Genomic DNA, 20,765 nt, shown 5'->3' with positions numbered 1-20,765 from the left:
GAACTGTATCAAAGTGCACTTGGGGCCGAAGTGTAGAATAGTTCTTGTGCTGGCCCCAGTGCACAGGGGTGAATTTCACCAAACGAGTCAGGTCATAATCTAGCCCTTACTGAGGAATGAGTAAACACAGAGTAAGAACTTCAGATTTGTCTCCATAATACTTACTTGCATTCTCATGTCACTTTTCTCCAGCTAAATCCTATATGGCAAAGCTCCTCCTATGGAATGAAACGTCGGTCACGGAGTTCATACTGCTGGGATTTTCAGAGAGCTGTGAAGTACAGATCCTACTCTTTGTGTTGTTTTTACTTTTCTACCTCGTAGCCCTGGCAGGAAACACCCTCCTGCTCATCACAGTGTCTGCTGAGCGGAGCCTTCATACCCCCATGTACTTTTTCCTGGGTAACCTCTCCTTCCTGGAGATCTGCTACACAACCAACATATTCCCCTGTATGTTAGCCAGCTTCCTCACTGAGGCAAAATCGATCTCTTTCAGTGGCTGTATGGCCCAGTTTTATCTGTTCAGTTCCTTGGGTGGCACCGAGTGTCTCCTCCTGTCCATGATGTCATACGACCGGTATCTAGCCATATGCAATCCACTCCGCTATGCAGCTGTTATGAACAGGGGCATGTGCCTTTGCCTGGCAGCTGCCTCCTGGATCAGTGGCTTTGTGATCACCTTAGTGACCATTCTGTTCATGTCGAGCTTAACATTCTGCAGCCCCAATGAAATAGATCATTTCTTCTGTGATTTCTCCCCGCTCCTGAAACTGGCCTGCTCAGATACTTACCTCTTCAAAAAGGTCTCCTTCTTCTTGTCTTCCACTCTGACACTGGTCCCCTTTTTGTTAACGGTGGTGTCCTATATTTATATCCTATCTGCCATCCTCAACCGCCCTTCCACCGCTGGGTCACAAAAGGCCATTTCCACTTGCTCATCTCACCTTATAGTAGTCACCTCATTCTATGGGACTCTGATTGTTATGTACGTGGTACCAGCCGCTGACCACTCCCTAGATCTGAATAAAGTCTTCTCCATCTTCTATACCATGGTGACCCCCATGGTGAATCCCCTCATATATAGTCTGAGAAACAGGGAAGTACGTGAAGCCCTGAAGAGGCAGGTAGGTAGAAAATTTGCTTCTTGTTGGAAAGAAAAGAGTGGGAAGATGTGACTGCCTGAAATGGGCTTGTGTCCTTTATTCTTAATTAGTCATTTAACTCCATGAAGGCAAACAATATTTCTGTTGGTTATAACACAGTAGTTGGCTGGGAGTGTAGGAAATACGGGTTCAGTTCTTAGATCTGTCAGTGACTCACTGTGTGACCTTTGGTATTTCACATAACCTCTCTATGACTCAGTTTCCTCCTCTATAATACTGCCCTGTTCCTTTAATAGTTATTTGACACCTGTAACAAGTGGGGATGTTGTTAATGTTTTGTCTGAATAGTGTTGTGACGTTGCACCCCATAATCCTTTATAGAAATATGCTTATGAATGTTAATATGACATAACTGGAATATGTTTTCTGCTACATACGTCATGTAACATATCTTTTCAAAGGTTATGTTCTATTGAATGTATTCATTCTATTTGTATTCATTTTTATATCTGAAGTTATGAGCATTGGCTCTATGCTTATATTTAAAATGTTTGCTGTAGGAATAACATAAAACAGATTTGGCCAGCATAGTGTGAAGGAGTTATTCAAGTAATTAGTAGTACTTAAGTAAGAATGAACATTGAAAGATGCCAATCCACATCTGTGCTTTCCTGGGAACATTCTTACTAGCATGTGGACAATGGCATCGGCCTGTAAAGAACTGAGTCATGCATGGACATGTGACTTGCCCAGGGGACTCCAAAACTCCATCTCATAGCTGTGATTCTGCATAGGAGAAGACAAGGGCTTTCCACCCCAGAAGAGAGACTATATAAGGCCCTGGGAAACCCCTCCATTTTGTCTTCAGTTGGCTCAAGAGATAGCCTCTCCACCCCAAAGAGATCCCTGAAAGAAACTGGAACAAAGGACAGTAACTACAGGGGTGTGAGTGATTGCTGGATCCAGACTAGGAGGAAGTCTAGTCTGTAAAAGAAGCTTATTGGAACATCTCTGAGGGTGAGATTTACCTGCATTTAATTTCTTTATATATTAGGCTTAGACTTGAGTGGTTTTGTTTTATTTTGCTTGGTACTTTACTTTGTTCTTTTTGATATTACTTAGAACCACTTAAATGCTACTTTTTATATTTAATAAAATCACTTCTGACTTATTAATTCACCCAGAGCAAGTAATTATTTCCTGGGGGAGAAAACAGCTGTGCATATCTCTCTATCAGTGTTATAGAGGGTGAACAATTTATGAATTTACCCTGTATAAGCTTTATACAAAGCTCCTGACATGTGTTTAGGAGCACAGATCCCATGGACTTTCAACAAACACCTTATTATTTTCAACTTTTCCTTTTTTTTATTAAAAAAAATGGGAGTTGATGGGCCACCTTGTTTACATTGGCCTCATTAGCACTACAAAAGTGATTTCCACCCCTTCTTGTCAACTGTTGAGAATAGCCCACCTCCACCTTAATTGAATTGGCTCGTTAGCACTGACCCCCCACTTGGTAAGGCAACTCTCATCTTTTCATATACTACGTATTTATCCCTCCTTACTGTATGGTGCCACTCCGTGCATCTGATGAAGTGGGTTTTAGCCCATGAAAGCTTATTCCCAAATAAATTTGTTAGTCTCTAAGGTGCCACAAGGATTCCTCATTGTTTTTGCTGATACAGACTAACAAGGCCACCACTCTGAAACCTTTTTTTATATATATATTTTGTAATTTTTATGTATTATATATACAGTATTTTTATTTTATTTTACACACACACACACCCACACATATATATGTATATAAGTGTTTTTGTAATCTTATTTTCATGTAGGCTTTTGTTAACCATTCTGACTGATAACATTGTTTTTTAAGCTTTATTCAAATCTGTATTGATTTTAAATGTTCTCATTTGCACAAAACTATGTGTTTTAAGCATTCTTTATTGTTTATTGATTTTTAATGTTCACGGTGGTAAGAAATTAGAGGGGTTGTTGTGGTGACTGGGGGGGGGGGTGAGATATCATTATCTTTATGACCATGGATGTTAAGTTTCAAAATTTTAAAGCTTTGTATTTGTTAACACACAGAGACTTGTCAACATCACACATCTAAATTTACAAAGGAAAGGAAATATCCAAACTCATAAGTAGTTCTCAAGCAGCATTTTTCTTTGCCTACCTGGAAATTTTTTATTATTGATGGCATTTTCCTCACTGCAGTTTTGCATGTATGTGTATGATGAAATCAATGTTTATCAACATTCACTGATTAAAACCTAATCCTTACAAGCCCCTGTATATTTATGCTTTGTCTAGCAAATCCAGCATGGATCCTTGTCTCCTACTTTGGCCAATCCCACCCAGCCAGGCCCCTCCCTTCCAGTCCCCTTCCATGATGTTCTCCCCCACTCTGGCCATCCCGTCAAGCCATCCCTTCACCCCACCGATCCAGGAAGTTCCTCCAACAGGGCTCCTACCCCCTAGCCAGGCTCTTCACCCCACTACTCCAGCCAGACAGTCCTCCTCGCATCCAGTTAGGAAGAGGGAATTGGACTGTCTGGGCAAGGAGACTGGGACTGGGATGACAAGCCTTAAGCAGTGGAGACCTGGGACTGAGTGGGCAAGTAGAATGGGACTGGGACAAGGAGCCAGGGGTGGGTTTTCTGGTCTGTTATCTCCCAATTTTTAAGTGCTCAGCCATTTAGACTTTCAGAATTACACCTGTGTCACAGCATGTGCTTTTCAGCTACATTCAGCCCAAGAGTCCTAGACTGTTGTGATATTGGAGGTATTTCAACCAACCACCATGTTACCCCTACAGCTAATTTTCATGCAGCAATTTCATTGGCTGTACAGAGGGTGAATTATTTGACTCAGCTGCCTCAGTTCATGACAGCATGGGCTTTCAGTTGCTAGTAAGTATATCTGCAGTTACTCGGTGCATCACTTCCATTGTAGTAGTAGTAATTGTAAAAAAACGGGGGACCTGGGTAGTGCAAGAAGTTCAAATGACTGTATTGAAATGTGCCAGACTGGCATGGACTTTTGGGACAATATAAGCTCTAAGTGGGTTTCCTGGGGAATCCCTGGGGGTGGGTTAATGAACAATCCCAGCTATGCCCTTGATGAAGAGAGAGTAATTGGCTGGTGATTACCTGTTCCAAGGGGCCAGAGATCAAAGGCCTTAGCTGCATAAAGAAATAGAGGAACTGTCCAGTTGGGGTCTGATTCCTGATTTGAAAACTGACTTGTACTTGTAATGAAGGGGACAAAACCAGTTGTGGGGATTGAAAATCTGACACTTACCACAGTCTAGGCTGGAGCGTGGGGGGTGACCTCTGGTAAACTTTTGGCATAGATATAGATTAGTGGTTCTCAACCTATTTATCATTGTGGGATGCATATGCAGGCCACAATGTGTTATCTGGGCCACAGGTTGAGAATCACAGTGTGTCCCCAAACTCTGTCCCCCCACAGATCCTCTATGCCCAGTGCCTCCCACCCAGAGACCCCTCCATAACCTGGGGCCAGGAGTGCAGGCACCCTGGATCCCTCTGTGCAGGGCGCGGTGGCAGCCCCAACACTGGGTTTGGCCACATGGAGCCAGGGCAGCTGGGCGGTAGCCTGGATCCTGACCCCAGAGGCCGGCTGGCAGCCCCAACACCAACCCAGGATCCTCTGCGGTGCCAGCCAGACAGCAGTGCCAGGACTCCACCATTCGGCGCTGGCTGGGCAGCAGCCCTGGACTCTGCCGGACCCTGCCATGTGGGGCCAGCCGGTGACCCCTCACCCTCACCCTGCTCAGCCGGACATCCCAGACCTCACAGCATTGGGCAGCCAGGCAGCCAGTAACCCGGTCCTGTGCAGCCCTGCAGCCTTTAGGAAACAGCTGGGCTGCAGGTGTGTGCTAATTGGGCCACATGAGGCCTGCAGGCCCTGGGCAGAGAACCATTGATATAGATTCTTTTATTGTTTCTTACATGTTTTCTCTGTTGTAATGCTTTTGCTCTAAGAATAAATGTATTTTGCTTTTTGAAGGGGTTGGCAACTGCTATACACTGTTATAGCCTCTGGAGAAAGAGTTAACCACTGGTGCTGGACATTGGTCAGACCTACTGAGGTGCAGGGGACTGCAAGTTTTAACTCCCCCAGTTTAAAGAAGTGGCAACTGGGAAGCCTAAAACCTTAAATGGATGCCCTCAAGGAAGGCTGGAGGTGTGGGGGAAGAGGGCCAATGGTGCATTTAACCCTGAAACTGTGACAACAACAATAAAATGTCCTCTCTATAAAGTCTAATACACAAGTATTTTAAAGCTATACATTACAGAGATTAATAACAACACATTTTACACTTATGGAAACTGAGGCACTGAGAAAGGAAGTGACTTGCAAAATGTGACTGCCAGCAGAGTCAGGACCAGTGCCAAAATCTCTTAACTGTCAGTCCTCTGTTTTAGTTACAGGGCCATTCTTAATTTACAATCAACTTCCCCAAAGTTTCTCTCATTTCCAAGGGTTACAGATAGCTCCAGAAATCCTTCATCACAGGTTACTCACCAATTCCCCTAATTGTCAGGGTTTTCAAGGTCATTGCAATGTTTGTGGCTGATTTCAAAAGGGGTTAAAAAAGAAGGATGATCACCCCCAAACACCATGGTGTAGGGGGTATTGGATAGATAGATTAGATTAGATAGATAGAAGCTCCTATTCTTATTTGCATAATGTGATCTTCAATTGCCACCCTTCAAAACCATTGCCTTTAGGAGTTTCTTCACACTCTCTCGAACTTCCTGATTTCTGAGGCTGTATATGATGGGATTAAACATGGGGATCACTGTGGTATACAGCAGGGAGAAGACCTTGTTAAGAGCTGGTGAGTTGTTTGCTGAGGGGGCCACATACATGACAATCAGGGTCCCGTAGAAAGTGGTGACCACAATGAGGTGGGAGGAGAAGGTGGAGAAGGCCTTTTGCCTCCCGGTGGTGGAAGGGATTCACAGGATGGCCCTGAGGATGTGAGTGTAGGACACCAGGATTAAGAGAAATGGGACCAAGGTTACAACTGAGGACAAGATGCTAACAGTGGTTTCGACTGAGTAGGAGTCCGTGCAGGAGAGTTTTACGAGAAATGGTTGATTTCATTAGGACCACAGAACATCAGATGGGACATCACAGATACTGTTATCGTGGGTATCAGAAAACCACATGCCCAGAAACCAGCTGCTAACTGGGTGCAGACCCTGCCAGTCATGACAGCAGCATAGTGCAGCGGATAGCATATAGCCAGGTACCGATCATAAGCCATCATACCAAGGAGCAAGCACGACATGGTTCATAGAATCATAGAATCATAGAATATCAGGGTTGGAAGGGACCTCAGGAGGTCATCTAGTCCAACCCCCTGCTCAAAGCAGGACCAATTCCCAACTAAATCATCCCAGCCAGGGCTTTGTCAAGCCGGGCCTTAAAAACCTCCAAGGAAGGAGACTCCACCACCTCCCTAGGTAACGCATTCCAGTGCTTCACCACCCTCCTACTGAAAGAGTGTTTCCTAATATCCAACCTAGACCTCTCCCACTGCAACTTGAGACCATTGCTCCTTGTTCTGTCATCTGCCACCACTGAGAACAGCCGAGCTCCATCCTCTCTGGAACCCCCCCTCAGGTAGTTGAAAGCAGCTATCAAATCCCCCCTCATTCTTCTCTTCTGGAGACTAAACAATCCCAGTTCCCTCAGCCTCTCCTCATAAGTCATGTGCTCCAGACCCCTAATCATTTTTGTTGCCCTCTGCTGGACTCTTTCCAATTTTTCCACATCCTTCTTGTAGTGTGGGGCCCAAAACTGGACACAGTACTCCAGATGAGGCCTCACCAATGTCAAATAAAGGGGAACGATCACGTTCCTCGATCTGCTGGCAATGCCCCTATTTATACAGCCCAAAATGCCGTTAGCCTTCTTGGCAACAAGAGCACACTGTTGACTCATATCCAGCTTCTCGTCCACTGTGACCCCTAGGTCCTTTTCTGCAGAACTGCTACCTAGCCATTTGGTCCCTAGTCTGTAGCAGTGCATGGGATTCTTCCGTCCTAAGTGCAGGACTCTGCACTTGTCCTTGTTGAACCTCATCAGGTTTTTTTTGGCCGAATCCTCTAATTTGTCTAGGTCCCTCTGTATCCGATCCCTACCCTCTAGTGTATCTACCACGCCTCCCAGTTTAGTGTCATCTGCAAACTTGCTGAGAGTGCAGTCCACACCATCCTCCAGATCATTAATAAAGATATTAAACAAAACCGGCCCCAGGACCGACCCTTGGGGCACTCTGCTTGAAACCGGCTGCCAACTAGACATGGAGCCATTGATCACTACCCATTGAGCCCGACGATCTAGCCAGCTTTCTATCCACCTTACAGTCCATTCATCCAGCCCATACTTCTTTAACTTGTCGGCAAGAATACTGTGGGAGACCGTATCAAAAGCTTTGCTAAAGTCAAGGAATAACACATCCACTGCTTTCCCCTCATCCACAGAGCCAGTTATCTCATCATAGAAGGCAATTAGGTTAGTCAGGCACGACTTCCCCTTGGTGAATCCATGCTGACTGTTCCTGATCACTTTCCTCTCCTCTAAGTGTTTCATAATTGATTCCTTGAGGACCTGCTCCATGATTTTTCCAGGGACTGAGGTGAGGCTGACTGGCCTGTAGTTCCCCGGATCCTCCTTCTTCCCTTTTTTAAAGATGGGCACTATATTAGCCTTTTTCCAGTCATCTGGGACCTCCCCCGATCGCCATGAGTTTTCAAAAATAATGGCTAATGGCTCTGCAATCTCATCCGCCAACTCCTTTAGCACCCTCGGATGCAGCACATCCGGCCCCATGGACTTGTGCACGTCCAGTTTTTCTAAATAGTCCCGAACCACTTCTTTCTCCACATAGTGCTGGTCACCTTCTCCCCATACTGTGCTGCCCAGTGCAGCAGTCTGGGAGCTGACCTTGTTTGTGAAGACAGAGGCAAAAAAGTATTGAGTACATTAGCTTTTTCACATCCTCGGTCACTAGGTTGCCTCCCTCATTCAGTAAGGGGCCCACACTTTCCTTGACTTTCTTCTTGTTGCTAACATACCTGAAGAAACTCTTCTTGTTACTCTTAACATCTCTTGCTAGCTGCAACTCCAAGTGTGATTTGGCCTTCCTGATTTCACTCTTGCATGCCTGAGCAATATTTTTATACTCCTCCCTGGTCATTTGTCCAATCTTCCACTTCTTGTAAGCTTCTTTTTTGCATTTAAGATCAGCAAGGATTTCACTGTTTAGCCAAGCTGGTCGCCTGCCATATTTTCTGTTCTTTCTACACATCGGGATGGTTTGTTCCTGCAACCGCAATAAGGATTCTTTAAAATACAGCCAGCTCTCCTGGACCCCTTTGCCCTTCATGTTATTCTCCCAGGGGATCCTGCCCATCTGTTCCCTGAGGGAGTCAAAGTCTGCTTTTCTGAAGTCCAGGGTTCGTATTCTGCTGCTCTCCTTTCTTCCTTGTGTCAGGATCCTGAACTCTACCATCTCATGGTCACTGCCTCCCAGGTTCCCATCCACTTTTGCTTCCCCTACTAATTCCTCCCTGTTTGTGAGCAGCAGGTCAAGAAAAGCTCTGCCCCTAGTTGGTTCCTCCAGCAGTTGCACCAGGAAATTGTCCCCTACACTTTCCAAAAACTTCCTGGATTGTCTGTGCACCGCTGTATTGCTCTCCCAGCAGATATCAGGGTGATTAAAGTCTCCCATGAGAACCAGGGCCTGCGATCTAGCAACTTCTGCTAGTTGCCGGAAGAAAGCCTTGTCCACCTCATCCCCCTGGTCTGGTGGTCTATAGCAGACTCCGACCACGACATCCCCCTTGTTGCTCACACCTCTCAACTTTATCCAGAGACTCTCAGGTTTTTCTGTAGTTTCATACTGGAGCTCTGAGCAGTCATACTCTGAGCAGTCATACAATGCAACTCCCCCACCTTTTCTTCCCTGCCTGTCCTTCCTGAACAGTTTATATCCGTCCATGACAGTACTCCAGTCACCTGAGTTATCCCACCAAGTCTCTGTTATTCCAATCACATCAATGAACCAAAGAGGTAGAACTGTATCATGCAGCCAGGGAATGATATTATACTCTTCTCCAACAGGAAACCAAGTAGCATCCTGGGGACGATATTTGTGGTGTAGCAGATTTCCAGGAAGGACAAATTGCTGAGGAACCTGTACATGGGGGTATGAAGGCGATGCTGGGACAGAACTGTTACCACAATCAAGACATTTCCTGTGATCATTGCAATGTAAATAATGAGAAAAGACAGAAAGAGCAGCACCTGAGACTTGCAGAGATCGGAGAATCCTAAGAGGATGAATCTGTCAATAGCTGTTTGATTTAACCTGAGCAGTTTGGTTTAAGAGAGGCGTCCTTGAGCCTTTGTACCTCAGTCCTGGGAGACACTGCAAGACACACTTTTGTGATCACCCTTTCATGATCAAATAATGTTATAATCATAGAATTATAAGACTGGAAGGGACTTCGAGAGGTCATCTAGTCCAGTCCCCTGCACTTATGGCAGGACTAAGGGTATGTCTTCGTATCGGTGGGTAGCAATCGATTTATCTGGGATCGATATACGGCGTCTCATTAAGACGCGATATATCGATCCCCGAACACTCTCACCGTTGACTCCGGAACTCCACCAGAGCGAGCGGCGGTAGCGCAGTCGACGTGGGAGCCGCGACCATTGATCCCGCGCCATGTGGACCCCAGGTAATTCGATCCAAGCGTAGCTGAAGTTGCGTATCTTGAATCGATCCCCCCCCACTGTAGACCAGCCCTAAGTAATATCTAGACCATTCCTGACAGGTGTTTGTCTAACCTGTTCTTAAAAATCCTCAATGATGGAGATTCCACAACCTCCCTAGGCAATTTATTCCAGTGCTTAACCACCCTGACAGTTAGGAAGTTTTTCCTAATGTCCAATCTAAACCTCCCTTGAGTAATTTAAGCCCATTGTTTCTTGTCCTAGAGGTTAAGAAGAACAATTTTCCTCCCTCTCCTGGTAACAAGCTTTTACGTACTTGAAAACTGTTATCATGTCCCCTCTCAGTCTTCTCTTCTCCAGACTAAACAAACCCAGGTTTTTTTTCAATCTTCCCTCAGAGGTCATGTTTTCTAGACCTTTAATCATTTTTGGTTTTGCCACATCTCACCAGTTAGTAGCTCCTCAACTGGCATCCTCATTCCCTCTAATTCATCATCTTTCTTCTCTCTAACTTCCTTATCCTTTTCTCCCTCTTTTTCTTCTTCTTTGTTTTCCTCTTCTTCTTCCTCCTCCTTATCAGTTTCCATCTCATACAGATTAAGATATTAACCCAAAATTGTTATCTAACACTGCAATAAAACAGGGCTGCCCAAAGGGAGGGGGAGCAAGTGGGGCAATTTGGCCAATGCCCCAGGCCCCACAGGGCTGTCCAGGGCCACACCTGGACTCGGCTCGCTGAGGCTCCGGAAGAAGGGAGAGGCGGGGGTAAGAGGCATGGTAAGGGGCTGGGTTCGGGGGGGTTGGATAAGGGGTAGGGAGTCACAGTTCAAATTGTTCCGCACCACACGGGGTACATAAGGAATTGTTCAATTAACTATCTGTGATGGTTTGGATCACAGAAAACCCCTGGGAGCTGCCACTTGATGTGCCCGGACTACTTCTACCCCTGCTTTCCCTGCCAGCTCAGGAGTCCAGCACCCTGTCTTGCTGAGCCAGACACTCCCATCTGCTTCAACAAAGACCCAGGGTCTGAATTACTTGCCCCAAAGCTGCAGGTTTATCTGAAAGCAGCTAACAGAAGTGTTCCTGTTTTTACCACTCAGATGCCCAACTCCCAATGGGGGCTAAACCCAGATAAATCCCTTTTACCCTGCATAAAGCTTATCCAGGGTAAACTCATAAATTGTTCGCCCTCTATAACACTGATAGAGAGATATGCACAGTTGTTTGCTCCCCCAGGTATTAATACATACTCTGAGTTAATTAATAAGTGATTTTATTAAATACAGAAAGTAGGATTTAAGTGGTTCAAAGTAGTAACAGACAGAACAAAGTCATCAAGCAAAATAAAATAAAATGTGCAAATCTATGTCTAATCAAACTGAATACAGATAAGATCCTCACCAGTTCCAGAATGCTCCCTTTTTCATACTAATCTCCTTTTAGCCTGGGTCCAGCAATCACTCACACCCCTTGCAGTCACTGCCCTTTGTTCCAGTTTCTTTCAAGTATCCTGGGTGGTAGGGAGGCTCTCTCTTTAGCCAGCTGAAGACCACCATGGAGGGGTCTCCCGGGATTTAAATAGACTTTTTCTTGTGGGTGGAGACCCCCTCCTCACTTCTATGCACAGTCCAGCTCCAAGATGGAGTTTACCTGGGCAAGTCACATGTCCATGCATGACTCACAGTTTTTACAGGTAGCATCCACTGTTTACATACTCTACTAAGGTAATTTAGAAATCAAGCCACTACACAGCCAATATTTATAACTTCAAATACAAAAATGATACATGCATGCAGATAGGATTAATAGATTCAGTAGATCATAAACTTTATATAGATATGTTACATAGCATATGTAGCATAAATAGATTCAGTAGATCATATTCTAGTTATGTCATATTCCCATAAAGCATTATGGAGTACAATGTCACACTACCTAATAAAATGAAAGATACCAAGGGAATTAATTTGTTTGCAGGTATCATCACATAGTCAATGATCGTAGGGGTTAGAAAAATGAAACATACATATCTTTCAGGATATGAGAAGAGAAAGCAGAAGAAAGCTAGACAGACGCAAGAAGAAAAGGGAAAAATAACTCTTCACAAATTTCTTCAGGCACAATCCAAGTCAAGTCAGTTGACTGAGTTGAGTGATGCTGACATTCAAGGCTCTTCAGAGCTGGGAAGTGAAAGTGGTGTTGTAAGCCAAAAAGAAAAGGAGGTGTGTGAGGAATCCAAAATATTACCACATTCAGAAAACAATGTTATGGTTGTTGCGGAGGAAGAGAAGGAAATCCAGCCTCTTTGGATAGACAATGGAGAACACAGAGGTAACACTGCTATAACTGAGAAACTGGTACAGTGGACTGGTCCTCCTGCTGTAGATGGGAATGACAAAGAAGAGTTGTGCAGTAATGACCCAGCCTCTTGGAAGTACCTAGATATAAAGAAAAGAGATCTTATTGTATTGAAGGGTCCACCACATAAGCCTGAAAACTTTCCTCGTGATTCTTTTGGCAGGAAATTGCCAATAACAGTTTTTTCTAAACATCTGAGTAATGGTGAATGTATTGAAAGAGATTGGATGGTGTGGAGTAAAGATGCTGCAGCAATATTTTGTTTTCCCTGCAGTCTCTACAGAAGTGAAACTCAAACTAACCAATTACATCATTTAAAATTTGTCAAAGGTGGAATTGCCGATAATTGGAAAATGATTTACAAGAAAATCAAGAGTCATGAAGAAAACACTTTACATTTGAACAATTACATTAAATGGAAGGAATTATTTCAGACACTCTGTGATAAAAGAGGCATTGATGCAGCATTACAGCATAGTATTAAACAGGAGGAGGAAAAATCGTGCAAAATATTAACTGCCGTTGTTGACGTAATTCTTTTCCTAGCAAAGAATAATCTGCCAATTCGTCGTAGCCATTCTACTGTTGATTATGACGACTGTGGGCTTTTCTTTCAACACTGAAGCTTGTGGGCAGGTACAATACTGAGGTGAAACAACATCTAGAGATGGTAGCTCAATGCAGCGAGTCTGGTCGAAGAATGCAGGCTCACTATCTGTCTTGGCATAGTCAGAATGAGTTCTTGAAACTGTGTGGGGAGAAAGTTTTAAACTCTATTCTTGAAGAGGTAAGAAAAGCCCGATATTTCAGCATTGTTGTTGATGGTACACCTGATGTTTCACACACAGAGAAGTTAGTTTTTATTCTCAGATATGTGATGCAAAAAAATGGAATGTGCATGAAAGATTTGTTAAACTAGTAGATTTTGAAAAGAAGACTGGTGTAGATATAGCAGAACAGATAAAGAGGTTTTTAAAAGAATATGACTTAGAACTATCTTGGTGCAGAGGGCAGGGATATGACAATGCCTCTAACATGTCAGGAAATTTTCAGGGAGTAAAGACAAGAATTTTGGAAGAAAATGCCCAAGCCTATTTTTCTCCATGCAGCGCTCACACACTGAACCTCTGTGGCACCCACACTATGGAAACCAGCGTAGAGGTAAAAACATATTTTGGAAATGTCCAAAAACTCTATAAAGTATTTGCTCTTAGTCCTGCAAGATGGAAAATTTTTCAGACCACTACGAATATATCTCTTCACTCTGTATCTAAAACTAGGTGGAGTGCAAGAGTTGATGCTGTTCACCCCCAAATCAAAAATCACACAGGCGTGCTGGAAAGTTTAATTAAAATTGAAGAGGAGCTTAGTTTACCTTCCGAAATCCAGGTAGATGTTGACTGTTTGATTCAGTGGCTTAAGTCATTTGAATTTGTACTTCTTACTACAATATGGTTTAAAGTGCTTCAGTGTATTGATGATAAGAACAAGGTCCTACAAAGTGCCAAAATAACAATGGAAGAGGGAGCTAAACACATGAGCAACTTAGTCAAAAAAATTCAAACAATGAAAGATTCTTGGCCAATTTTTTTTTTAAGAAGCCAAACAAGTCGCTTCAAGCCTCAGCATTGACCCAAAAATGAAAAGTGACTGAAAGATCCGGAAGAACAAGTGACTCTTTGATGACACAGGGGATGCAGACTATACGTTTGACTCTCCTGATATTCAGTTCAAAGTAGAGGTGTTCTTCCTGACAAAGGATTTGCTTCTATCAGAGCTAGAAGGTCTTGGCGAAAGAATGGCTGAAGTCTCTAATTTATTTTCACACATTTTGTGTCTGCCAGATAAAGTGGATGAATCTTCTATAGAAAATTTTGTTGACACTTTGGCCACAGCATATCCAAAAGACCTCCAGAGAGAAGATCTTAAAGAGGAACTTAGAATCTTTTACAAAATAAAAGAAGATTCCAACTTAAGAGTCGATGGACATATAACCTCTGCACTTACACTTCTTAATGCTCTCTTCAAAACAGGGTTGGAAAATGTATTTCCACAGATTTTTATTTGTTTACGCCTACTAACAGTGTTGCCAGTGTCGGTAGCATTGGGAGACCGTGCATTTAGTAAGCTAACATTGATTGAAAATTGTTTGCGTTCACCCACCGGGGAAGACAGGCTGAACCATTTGCTCACTTTGAACATAGAATATGAAATGGCCAAAGATATACATTATGATGACATTAATAATGAGTTTGCCAAAATGAAAGCGAGGAAAAATTTTGAAGCTGTATAATTAATGTTCAGAACAATTTGTAAAAAAACGACCTCATAAGAAGCATTATGTAATTGCAAATGTATACATACCATTAAAGCATTTACTGTTTTTAAATAATGTATTTTGTGTATTTTCAAATTATTAAAAATTAATTTTGAATGTATTTCACTGGTTATTTTTTACATTTCCAAATACATGTTACTATAGTATTGCAACTTTTTTTTATGGAAGTGGCCCCTGAAATTGCTTTGCCCCAGGCCCCCTGAATCCTCTGGGCGGCCCTGGTTCACAGTCAACAGAACAGCCCCATCACCTACATCACTTCCAGTGGGACCAAGCCCAAGTCCACAATCCAGTGAGGAACTGATGTCCCCAGCACCAAGGGAACAGATCCAGGCCGAGCAAGAAGCAGATGAAAGCCTCCAGGGAGCTTGGACGGTGGCATGGAGCAACCCACTGCCTCTCAGCTCTTCTAACTGATCACGGTTTGTTGTAGAAAGAGGACTTTTATACAAGGAAACTCTTGCTGGTGGGCACCAGGAAAACTAGCATCCTCAGAGACAGTTGGTAGTTCCAACTAAGCTGAGCCCATGATCATCCTAGTGGCCATGCTGGGGTGAACAGGACCAAAGGCCCTTTGGGGAAATCCATCCACTGGGAGGGAATGGGCAAGGATGTTTCTACCTATGTCCAGTCTTGTGAGGTGTGGCAAAGAGTGGGAAAACCCCAAGACCAGGTAAAAGCCCCTCTCCAGCCACTACCCATAATTGAGGTTCCATTTCAGCAAGTAGCTGTGGATATTCTGGGTCCTTTTCTGAAAAAGACACCCAGAGGAAGGCAGTATATACTGACTTTCATGGATTTTGCCACCCGATGGCCAGAAGCAGTAGTTCTAAGCAACACCAGGGCTAAAGGCGTGTGCCAGGCATTAACACATTTTTGCCAGGGTAGGTTGGCCCTCCAACATCCTTACAGATTCGGGAACTAATTTCCTGGCAGGGACCATAAAAACCCTTTGGGAAGCTCATGGGGTGAACCACTTGGTTGCCACCCCTTACCACCATCAAAAAAATGGCCTGGTGGAGAAGTTTAATGGAACTTTGTGGGCCATGATACGTAAATTCATAAATGAGCACTCCAATGATTGGGATCTAGTGTTGCAGCAGTTTCTCTTTGCTACAAGGCTGTACCACATCCCAATTTAGGGCTTTCACCATTTGAACTTGTGTATGGCCGTGAGGTTAAGGGACCATTACAGTTGGTGAAGCAGCAATGGGAGGGGTTTATGCCTTCTCCAGAAATTAACATTCTAGACTTTGTCAACAACCTACAAAACACCCTCCGAGACTCTTTATACCTTGCTAGAGAAAACCTAAAAGATGCTCAGGAATCACAAAAGGCCTGTTATGATAATCATGCCAGTGAGTGTTCCTTCAACGTAGGGGACCAGGTCATGGTCTTGAAGGTGCTCCAGGCCCATAAGATGGAAGCATCATGGGAAGGGCCATTCATGGTCCAAGAGTGCCTGGGAGCTGTCAACTATCTCATAGCAACCACCACCTCAAACCTAATGCCTAAAGTGTACCATGTTAATTCTCTAAAGCCCTTATATTCCAGAGAATTAAAGGTTTGTCAGTTTACAGCCCAGGGAGGAGATGACACTGAGTGGCCTGCAGGTGTCTACTATGAAGGAAAAAGTGACTGTGGCGTGGAAGAGGTGATCCTTTCCATGATCCTTGGATGTGTGCCGTGAGAGCAGATCAAAGAACTGAGCACTAGGTTCACGCCGATGTTCTCAGCTCCCCGAGATGGACCGAAGGGGCATACCACTCCAACTTTACCAGGTGTCTCCTCAAGCCAAAACTGCTATAGAAGGGGAGATCCAGGACATGCTACAGATGGGTGTAATCCGCCCCTCTAAGAGTGTATGGACATCTCCAGTGGTTCTAGTTCCCAAACCAGATAGGGTAGACCAAGCAAAAGCATATTTCCCTAAGCTAAATTCTGTGACTCGCCCAGACAACTATCCAATGACACGCACAGATGAGCTATTGGAGAAACTGGGACATGCCCAGTTCATCTCTACCTTAGACTTAACCAAGGGATACTGGCAAGTGCCGCTGAATAAATCTGCCAAGGAAAGGTCAGCCTTCATCACCCATGCAGGGCTGTATGAATTTAATGTCCTCCCTTTCGGGATGCGAAATGCACCCGCCACCTTCCAAAAACTTGTAGACTGTCTCCTAGTGGGATTGGGAGAATCTGCAGTCGCCTATCTTGATGATGTGGCCATCTTTTCTGATTCATGGGAAAAACACCTGGAGCATCTGCAAAAAGTCTTCGAGAGCATAAGGGAGGCAGGACTAACTGTTAAGGCTAAAAAGTGTCAAATAGGCCTAAACTTACCTTGGACACAAGGTGAGTCAAGGAACTATCAACTCCCTACAGGCCAAAATGAATGCTATCCAAAAGTGGCCTATCCCAAAGTCAAAGAAACAGGTCCAATCCTTTGTACCACACTACAGCCAAATCACCTCCCCACTGACAGACCTAACAAAAAAGAAACAGCCATATGCAATTCACTGGACTGAAGAGTGTCAGAAGACCTTTAATTAGCTTAAAGCGACACTCATGTCTCACCCTGTGCTAAGGGCCCCAGACTTTGATAAACTGTTCCTAGTAACCACAGATATGTCAGAGCGTGGTGTGGGATCAGTTTTAATGCAGGAAGGACCAGATCAAGAATTCTAACCTGTCGTGTTTCTCAGCAAAAACTGTCGGAGAGGGAAAGCCTCTGGTCAATCACCGAAAAAGAATGTTATGCCATTGTATACGCTTTGGAAAAGCTACACCCATACGTTTGGGGACGGCGTTTCCACCTGCAAACTGACCATGCAGCACTGAAGTGGCTTCATACCATCAAGGACAATAACAAAAAACTTCTTCGGTGGAGTTTAGCTCTCCAAGATTTTGATTTTGAAATGCAATACATTTCAGGAGCTTCTAACAGAGTGGCTGATGCACTCTCCCGTGAAAGTTTCCCAGAATCAACTGGTTAAAATCATCCTTGAAATGTGAAAAATATTGCTAGTGTTATATAATCAGTAGTATATCTAGAAGTGCATGTTTCCTATTAACTCTGTTTTCTCCTAGAGCTCCAGGAAGAAATCACAGCTAGTGTGGAGGAGGCTGTCCAGCACCGTCTGTGATTTGGGGGCGCGTGTCATAAATATACAGCTAAGGGTAGCATAAAATCCCTCCTGTACCTGTAAGGGGTTAAGAAGCTCAAATAACCTGGTTGGCACCTGACCAAAAGGACCAAAAAGGGAAGAAGATCCTTTCAAATCTGTGGGGGGAGGTTTTGTTTTGTGCTCTCTTTGTTGTTCTCTCTAGGACAGAGAGAGACCAGGGCAGGAAAAACACATCTCCTAAAACCATATCTGAAATAAGCATCAAAGATTACAAATCGTAAGTAATAGCAAGGAAATGCATTTGATTATCTTTTGTTTTAGCTTGTGAATTTTCCCTTTGCTAAGAGGGAGGTTTATTTCTGATTTTTGTAACGTTAAAGTTTTGCCTAGAGGGGAATCCTCTGTGTTTTAAATCTTATTACCCTGTAAAATTACCTTCCATCCTAATTTTACAGAGGTGATTCTTTTACTTTTTCTTTAATAATAAAGTTCTGTTTTTAAGAACCTGATTGGTTTTTAGTGTCCTAAAAACCCAAGGGTCTGGTCTGTGATCACCTTTGTGGAAGTAGAGCAAGGCCTGACAGGGATTGGAAGGGGATTTCAATGCAAACAGTCTATTCTGTTAGCAAGAGTCAGGCTAACTGTAACCGTAATAACACGAGACTTGTAGAAGTGAGAACTGTGTGAGGTGAGTGGGAAAGAACTGTGTGAGAAGTTGTTGCGGCCTTGTGTAGATAAGATGGAATATAGACTAGAGTCTAAATAAGTGAGAAAAATAAGTTATCAGGATGACCTATGTATAAACAAAATGCAGCTGTTGCTCATTATTGTCTGTAACAAAAGGTATAAATGCTTGCTGCAATTGTTTACCTGTAGAGAGACCTGCCTAGGAGGGGGAAAACCTGTGTCCTAGTGCACTCTCTCCCTCTATGCAATTGCTTGAGAATAAAGTATCTGACTTTGCTGCAACCAACCAAAGAGTGAGAACTGTGTTTTTCTCCGACACCTTGTTTACCTATTTTTGGTTGGTATATTATTCTCAAGCCTCCCCAGGAAAGGGGGTGAAGAGGCTTGGGGGATATTTTGGGGAAATAGGAACTCCAAGTGGTCCTTTTCCTGAATCTTTGTCTAACTCACTTGGTGGTGGCAGCGATACCATCCAAGGACAAGGAAGAATTTGTGCCTTGGTATAAATAAGCTTAGGGGTTCTTTCATGCGGGTCCCCACATCTGTACCCTAGAGTACAGAGTGGGGAGGGAACCCTGACAGAAGCCACAGGAACAAATCATCCTGATGTGCAGAAAAAATAGCAAATATGGCAGGCAACCAGCTTGGCTTAACAGAGAAGTCTTTGGTGATCTTAAACACAAAAAGGAAGCTTACAAGAAGTGGAAACTTGGACAGATGACTATGGAGGAGTATAAAAATATTGCTCAGGCATGGAGGGGTTTAACCAGGAAGGCCAAAGCACAATTGGAGTTGCAGCTAGCAAGGGATGTTAAAGGTAACAAGAAGGATTTCTACAGCTATGTTAGCAACAAGAAGGTCAGGGAAAGTGTTGGACCCTCAATGTTGAACGTAACCTAGTGACAGATGATGTTGAAAAAGCTGAAATACTTAATGCTGTTTTTTGCCTCGGTCTTCACAGGCAAGGTCAGCTCCCAGACTGCTGCACTGGGCACACAGTATGTGGAGGAGGTGATCAGCACTTGGTGGTGAAAGAACAGGTTAAGGACTATTTAGAAAAGCTGGACATGAACAAGCCCATGGGCCCAGATCTAATGCATCCGAGGGCACTGAGGGAGTTGGCTGATATGATTGTAGAGCCATTGGCCATTATCTTTGAAAACTCATGGTAATTGGGGGAGATCCCTGATGATTGGAAAAAAGCTAATGTGGTGCCTATCATTTAAAAAAGGGAAGAATGATAATCTGGGCAACTACAGATCAGTCAGCCTCACCTCAGTCCCTGGAAAACTCATGGAGCAGGTTGTCATAACTATAAAGGGAAGGTTAACAGCTCTCCTGTGTACAGTACTATAAAATTCCTCCTGGCCAGAGACTCCAAAATCCTTTTACCTGTAAAGGTTAAGAAGCTCAGGTAACCGGGCTGACACCTGACCCAAAGGACCAATAAGGGGACAAGATACTTTCAAATCTTGGGGGGGGGGAAGGCTTTTGTTTGTGCTCTGTTTTGGGGGTTGTTCGCTCTTGGGACTGAGAGGGACCAGACATCAATCCAGGTTCTCCACATCTTTCTGAACAAGTCTCTCATTTTTCAAACTTGTAAGTAAACAGCCAGGCAAGGCGTGTTAGTTTATCTTTGTTTTCTCAACTTGTAAATGTACCTTTTACTAGAGTGTTTATCTCTGTTTGCTGTACTTTGAACCTAAGGCAAGAGGGGGGTCCTCTGAGCTCTTTAAGTTTGATTACCCTGTAAAGTTATTTTCCATCCTGATTTTACAGTGATGATTTTTACCTTTTTCTTTAATTAAAAGCCTTCTTTTTAAGAACCTGATTGATTTTTCCTTGTTTTTAGATCCAAGGGGGTTGGATCTTGATCCACCAGGAGTTGGTGGGAGGAAGGAAGGGGGATGGTTAATTTCTCCTTGTTTTAAGATCCAAGGGGTTTGGATCTGTATTCACCAGGGAATTGGTGAAGAGTCTCTCAAGCCTTCCCAGGGAAGGGAATTAGCTTTGCGAATGGTGGCAGCGGACCAGATCTAAGTTGGTAGTTAAGCTTAGAAGTTTTCATGCAGGCCCCCACATTTGTACCGTAAAGTTCAGAGTGGGGAAGCAGCCTTGACACTGGTCCTGAAGGAATCCATTTTAAGCACTTAGAGGAGAGTGGTCAGCATGGATTCACCAAGGGCAAGTCATGCCTGACCAACCTGACTGCCTTCCATGATGAGATAACTGGCTCTGTGGATATGGGGAAAGCAATGGACGTGACACATCTTGACTTTAGCAAAGTTTTTGATACTGTCTCCCACAGTATTCTTGCCAGCATATTAGAAAAGTATGGATTGGATTAATGGACTA

The 20,765-nt window shown here is 43.8% G+C and overlaps 1 protein-coding gene and 1 pseudogene across 1 annotated transcript; one reads left to right on the top strand and one right to left on the bottom strand.

Moving 5' to 3' along the window:
* Window positions 1–203: 203 nt before the first annotated feature.
* On the top strand, window positions 204–1,175 carry LOC112113016 (olfactory receptor 6B2-like). The gene has a single exon (XM_026652454.1). It carries the CDS (start codon window positions 204–206, stop codon window positions 1,173–1,175), a length of 972 nt encoding a protein of 323 aa, XP_026508239.1.
* A 4,667-nt stretch (window positions 1,176–5,842) lies between these two features.
* On the bottom strand, window positions 5,843–10,672 carry LOC113406647 (annotated as a pseudogene).
* Window positions 10,673–20,765: the final 10,093 nt, after the last annotated feature.

This window comes from Terrapene carolina, unplaced genomic scaffold (genome assembly GCF_002925995.2).
Source record: "Terrapene carolina triunguis isolate 2854851 unplaced genomic scaffold, T_m_triunguis-2.0 Scaffold114, whole genome shotgun sequence".
In the NCBI taxonomy this organism is placed as follows: Eukaryota; Metazoa; Chordata; order Testudines; family Emydidae; genus Terrapene; species Terrapene triunguis.
This window is presented reverse-complemented; position numbering and strand designations above follow the sequence as displayed.